Below are 5,500 nucleotides of genomic sequence, written 5' to 3'. Positions count from 1 at the left end.
GCTGCTCCTCTCTCAGGCTGACTGGCCAGGCCCAAGCCAGCCCTTCTCAGGCACAAGACCTCTGCAGCCATCATCCAGCAGACACCGTGTCTGGAATGTTAACCCCAGGAACTGTTCCTCTGAGAGAAGGGCAGAAACGAGCCTGGTCCCCTGCCCCTCCATGTGGATGAGTCTGTCAAACTGACATCTCGGAGCCCTGAGCCCAAAGCCAGGTGTGAAGGCAGGAGGAGGCGGTGGCAGGACAACTGTCCAGGCCCTCTAAGGGAAAGGCTGCAAGAAGGCTCTGATCCTGCGTGTGGCAAGGAGGGAGCGGGGGCAGGACAGGAGGAGATGGGGGCAGGTCCACTTCCAAGAACACCAGCTGTCAGCCTATCTTATGAGATCAGGATTCTTTTTTTTTTTTTTTTTTTTTTGGCTTTTTAGGGCCGTGCCCTTGGCATATGGAAGTTCCCAGGCTAGGGGGTGAATTGGAGCTGCAGCTGCTGGCCACAGCCACAGCCACACGGGATCCTTAACCCACTGAGCAAGGCCAGGGATCCAACCACATCCTCGTGGATGCAGTGGGTTTGTTACCACTGAGCCACAGTGGGAACTCTGAGATCAGGACTCTTTGTCTCACATGTGGGATCGAGTCCCAGCTTGCCCCTCCCTGCTCGGAACGGCTCCCCGCCCGCCCCGCAGCCTCCTCACAGAGCTGAAGCCTCAGCGGGAGAGGGGGCTGTTCTCCCTGCCCATCCCACCCGTAAGCACGCACCCAGGCCCGCCTTCCCTGCACCTTCTCTGACCCTCACTGTAGGGGAGAGGGTGTCCCCAGCCACAGCCGTGGGTCTCTCCTGTCCCAGCCCGCAGGCCTGGGTGTGTGTGGCGGGGGAAAGAACAGATCCACGCAGGATAAAGAGAACCTTAAAGAGACGCCCGGGGTTTCCTGCCCTTTCCGGTGCAGGCCCATCCCTGCTCTGACCCTGGCGGCCTAACCGTCAGGACCGGCGCGTCCGGGCAGAGGAGAAAGGGATGTGTCCAAGTTCATAAGCACACGTGGGGGGGACAGTGCGGCCCCCCAGCACAGACACAAGGGGTAAGGGTCATAGCCTCCAACCCCCAGCCTCCGGCCACGCAGAGGAGCAGAGCAAGGCCCAGACAGGTGGGCTGTGTTGCAGCTGGAGGCAGGGGTGGAGGGGGTGGTGATGCCAAGAAGAGCCCCTCCCCCCGCACCCCTCCCCCCCCCACCATGTTACCGCCACATGAGCCAGACTGTGGGAAAGGAGCCAATTTATGAAATTAAATAAAGTCCGCAGGGGGCATGAAGAACACAGGTGAGGGCACCTCCACCCTGGCCAGGCCCAGCACAGCTGGAGCTCGGCTCACCGTGAGTCCCCGCCCGTCCTCCCCTCCCTGGAGGGGCTTAAATAGGCCAGGCCCCAGCCTGGCAGCCTAGGGGGGGCAGAAGTCAGAGAAGTAGGGGTGCTGCAAGGCCTCTTCTGCGGAGATGCGCTGGACCGGGTTACACTTCAGGAGGTTCTGGAGGCACAGAAGGTGAGGCGGGTTCAGGCTCTGAGCCCCGGGCTGCCCTGTCCCTCCCGACAGTGTCCCGGCCCCACCCTCCCCCTGCCCTTGGTCACCTGCAGCAGGTCCCTCCCTGTGGCATTGAGCTTGGGCACGACGTTCACCAGGGACGTTGTGGCTGGGTACATCGGGTAGGGCTGTGGGGTCGGGGAGAGTCAGAGCAGGGGTGTGGGGGTGTGGAGGCCATGGGGAACCAAGGGGGGCCCCTGATGGGCCATGCACCACCCCCATCCCCCATCGCACCTTATAGTCTGGCAGCTTGGTCATGGCGGGCCACTGCTCCTCGGTCGGTGTCCCCAGCAGTGTGTCCACGGGGTCAAGGATCACTCCGGTGGACGGGCAGGTGAGGGGCTCTTCCCCACACCCACCCCCGCCCTCCTGACCCTATCCCCCAGCCCACGACAGGAGCGAGCCCCGCACGTGCGACTCACATACGCGGGCAGCCCCACCTGCATGCTGTTTTCTCTGGCCAAGTGCTTCACAGTCGTTAACGACCCTGACCTATGCCCTGATGTCCGGGGTCCCTAAAGAAGCAGCAGGCCTCCCCTGCTCTCATCCTGCGCCTTGCAGCTCCTTCATCCCAAGCCTGCAGCTCTCTTCTGGAGGGAGCCGTACTTGCCAGCGGGGCAGTGCGCCCCCTGCCCTGTGACCACCAGCGTGTCCACCACCCTTGGCCCTCAGGAGAAGCCCTGAGCACCCCCTGGTCCTGGCCCAGCCCACAGCCACCCTCAGTGCCTGCATTCTGGGGCCTGCGGCTTCCCATGCGCCCCACCCGGAGGGCTGGAGGGATGGCAGATGCGAGGATATCGGAAGATCCTTTTGAGCTGGTCGTCAACGTCGTTGCCGGGAAAGAGAGGCCGGCCGGCATTGGCCAGCTCTGGGGGGAGAGGAGCCGACATGAGAAGAAGCCTCGCTCCCATGGCACCCTCTGGACCTTCCAGCCCCCCCCGGGGGGCTCCTCGGACCCTGTCTGTCCCCTCAAACGGGAGAGAGTGCCTCTGCAGACCCCAGCACGTCACCTGCGAAGATGCAGCCGGCCGACCACATGTCGATGGATGTGGAGTAGAGCTTGGCCCCAAAGAGGACATCCGGCGGGCGGTACCACAGCGTGACCACCTGGAGAAGACCCCACCCGCGGGGACCCCCGATTAGAGGGCCGGGGAGGAGTCCGGGCCTGGGGGCTGAGGGATGCTGGGTGGGGACTCCGTCAGCCCGTGTCCCAGCCCGCTTCCCCTGGAGCTCACCTCAGCCGAGTAACAGCGAACAGGGATGCCAAAGGCTCGAGCCAAACCAAAATCTGCCAACTTCAGCTCCCCGTTCTGAGGCAGACGCAAGGGCCAGGGAGAGGGCTCTTCAGTGGCCTGGTGGCAGGTCCTGCACTCCCACCTTCCCGCCCAGCTCCCCTCGTCCCGAGCCAGCCTGTGGCTCCGCCCTCCGAGGTCCTACCCTCTCCCCAGAGGTACCCTGTTTATGAGCAGGTTCTGAGGCTTCAGGTCCCTGTGTAGCACATTTCGGCTGTGACAGAATCCCAGGCCTTTTAGCAGCTGGAAAAGGAATGACTGGGGGCGGGGGACAGGCGGGGAGGTCACCGGACCCTCTGGGTAGGAAGCCCGCCCAGCCCCGCATCACCACACGTACCGCACCCCTCTTCGCCCTCCGCGCTGCCTTGAAGCCCCCTGGTCTTAGAGCCCCAAGATCAGCGCGACATCACCCTTTACTCTCAGGGAGCTGCTCTGCTCTGTGCTGGGCACGAAAACAGTGGACGGGGGCCCTGGTCCCCATCTTTCTGGAACTTTTTTTTTTTGTCTTTTTAGGGCCACACCTGCGGCATATGGAGACTCCCAGGCTAGGGGTTTAATTGGAGCTGTAGCCACCGGCCTACACCACAGCAACGCGGGATACGAGCCGCGTCTACAACCTACACCACAGCTCACGGCAATGCCGGATCCTTAACCCACTCAGCGAGGCCAGGGATCGAACCCGCAACCTCATGGTTCCTAGTCGGAGTTGTTTATTCGTTTCCACTGTGCCACGACGGGAACTCCTCAGCGGGCCTTTCCCCCGTTCTAGCCCGCGTTAATCCCTCCTCCGCCTGGCCTCACTGAACTCGGACGGGCAGAAGCTTCAGCGTGTGTATTGCTGTATGTTATTATTCAGCACTTCTTTCCCCGGAACCTGGGACAAGGCACCTGGTCTTGGACCTAGAACAGTGCCTGACACACGGCAAAGCATCCGAGAAGTGTTTGCTGCTTGAAAGAATCTCTCGGAAGCTCATTTCCCCATCCCTCAAATGTAAATCCCATCACTGACATCAGAATGTCACTGTCAGGCCAAAGAGACCACGTGAAAACACTTGCTTAAGACACGGAGGCCCTGGAGGCAGAAACGGCATTTTCTCCTTCCCTCCTCCAGGGAGCGTCGGTGTGCCCCTTGGCTGTGCACCTGTGCAGGGCCCGAACTCAGCGCTCAGAGAGCATGTTCACTGAATATGGACTCCAACCCCAGCCTCAGAGGATTCCCAGGACGCCCGTTCCCTCACCTTCACAATTTCAGGATCTAGGTCACCATTGCAGCTGTCGAAATACTTCTTAAGATCCTAAAAAGGGATGGGGGTGGGGGAACCAGAGTTTAACAAACCTCAGTCTGGGTCCCTCTGCCGTCCCAGGGGTGCTGTCCCTCAAGCCCCCCTTTCACCTGGTCACAGAACTCGAAAACCAACGTCAGCTTCTTGTCGCTATGCAGGACATCATGGAGCCTAGGAAGAGGGGAAGGCTCAGCCAGGCGGGGCCACCAATTTGCACTTAATATCCCCATATCAGCCAGCCCATCTCTGAAGCCCCCCACCTCCTCCAACCAAGCCCGCAGGCAAGGCAGACCCCGCCCATTGACGCACCTGACAATGTTCTTGTGCTTCAGCTCTTTGAGGAGGCAGATTTCCCGAAGGGCAGAACTTGGCACTCCCTACACATTGGAGGGGACCAGATGAGCAACAATCATGTGACACCCAGCCGAGGCCCTCAACCCCTCCCTGGCCCCAATGCCCCAGTCCTACCTCATCATCGTCATCCAGCCTCACCCGTTTCAGAGCCACAATCTCATGAGTCTCCCGGTTTTTGGCCTTGAACACTGTTCCATAGGTGCCTAGAGGCAGGAGGTCCGTGGTGAGGGAAAGGATGCGGCGCCCTTCCCCAACCAAGGAAGTCCCTCCGGGAGAGCGGGCAGCGTGGGAGTGTGTTATTTCTGCTGCCAGGAGGAGTAAGGGGGAGAGATTCAGGGTGAGGGCTGGGCATGGATGAGCTTTGTGAGTGGGGATGTGGCAGAGAGGTGTCTGCAGATGATTCAAGGGTGTCTGCGAAGGGGAGGGGAATGGCTTGCCAGAGTGAGGTCCCCAGTAAAGGCCGAGCTTCTGGAAGGTCTGGAAATAGTGAGCAAAGGTTTGGGAGAGAGATGAGGGCCGGCAGGAACATTGAGGTTGGAGGTTTACAGCAAGAACTGAGGCTGGTGAGGTTCTGCAAGTGGTGCCGAGGAGAGGGTAGGAAATGCAGGAGGGGCAGAGGTTGGGAGGGCGGTCTCCAGGGAGTGCTAAGCTCGGGAGGGGGTCATCTATGGGATTTGCTAATGGGGAGGATTGGTGTCTGCACGGAGTGTTGAGCTAGGGACCAGGGCTGCAGCTGAGGTCGGAGTCTGTGGGTATGGCTGACGGTAGGAGAGCCAGGGCTGCAAGGAATGGTGAAGGGTCTGCAGAAGAAGATCTTGCAGGAACAGCTCGTGGCCCCATTACCTTCCCCAATCTTCTCCAGTTTCTCGTATTTCTGCATCGCGGCAGCCGCGCGGGGACCCTTGCGGGCCCTGGTTCTAAGACTCCGGGCCGGCGGTGCAGAGGAGGCGGCACCCCAGCCTCCGGCCCTGCCCCGCCCTCCTGCCTGTGCATGGGTTT

At 61.0% G+C, this 5,500-nt stretch overlaps 1 protein-coding gene across 2 annotated transcripts; it reads right to left on the bottom strand.

The window, feature by feature from the left end:
* CDK5 (cyclin dependent kinase 5) lies at nt 1,253-5,496 on the bottom strand. 2 transcript variants are annotated; one of them, NM_001044621.3, is given in 12 exon segments: nt 1,253-1,518; nt 1,620-1,700; nt 1,807-1,867; nt 2,371-2,440; nt 2,583-2,679; nt 2,808-2,882; nt 3,027-3,122; nt 4,103-4,159; nt 4,258-4,318; nt 4,457-4,524; nt 4,616-4,704; nt 5,345-5,445. In NM_001044621.3, coding segments are annotated over 12 exon segments (879 nt in total). In that variant the 5' UTR covers nt 5,382-5,445; the 3' UTR covers nt 1,253-1,431.

This window comes from Sus scrofa, chromosome 18, assembly GCF_000003025.6.
Source record: "Sus scrofa isolate TJ Tabasco breed Duroc chromosome 18, Sscrofa11.1, whole genome shotgun sequence".
NCBI classification, from domain to species: domain Eukaryota; kingdom Metazoa; phylum Chordata; class Mammalia; order Artiodactyla; family Suidae; genus Sus; species Sus scrofa.
Note: the sequence above shows the minus strand (reverse complement) of the source record. Positions and strands in the feature narration are given on the sequence as shown.

Coding starts and splice junctions, on each gene's coding strand:
- CDK5 (XM_013990728.2), bottom strand. CDS start 5,381: ATGCAGAAATACGAGAAACTGGAGAAGATTGGGGAAG. Junction 4,705..5,344: donor ACTGGAGAAGATTGGGGAAG/GTAATGGGGCCA, acceptor TCCTGCCTCTAG/GCACCTATGGAACAGTGTTC. Junction 2,883..3,026: donor AGAACCTGCTCATAAACAGG/GTACCTCTGGGG, acceptor CGTCTGCCTCAG/AACGGGGAGCTGAAGTTGGC.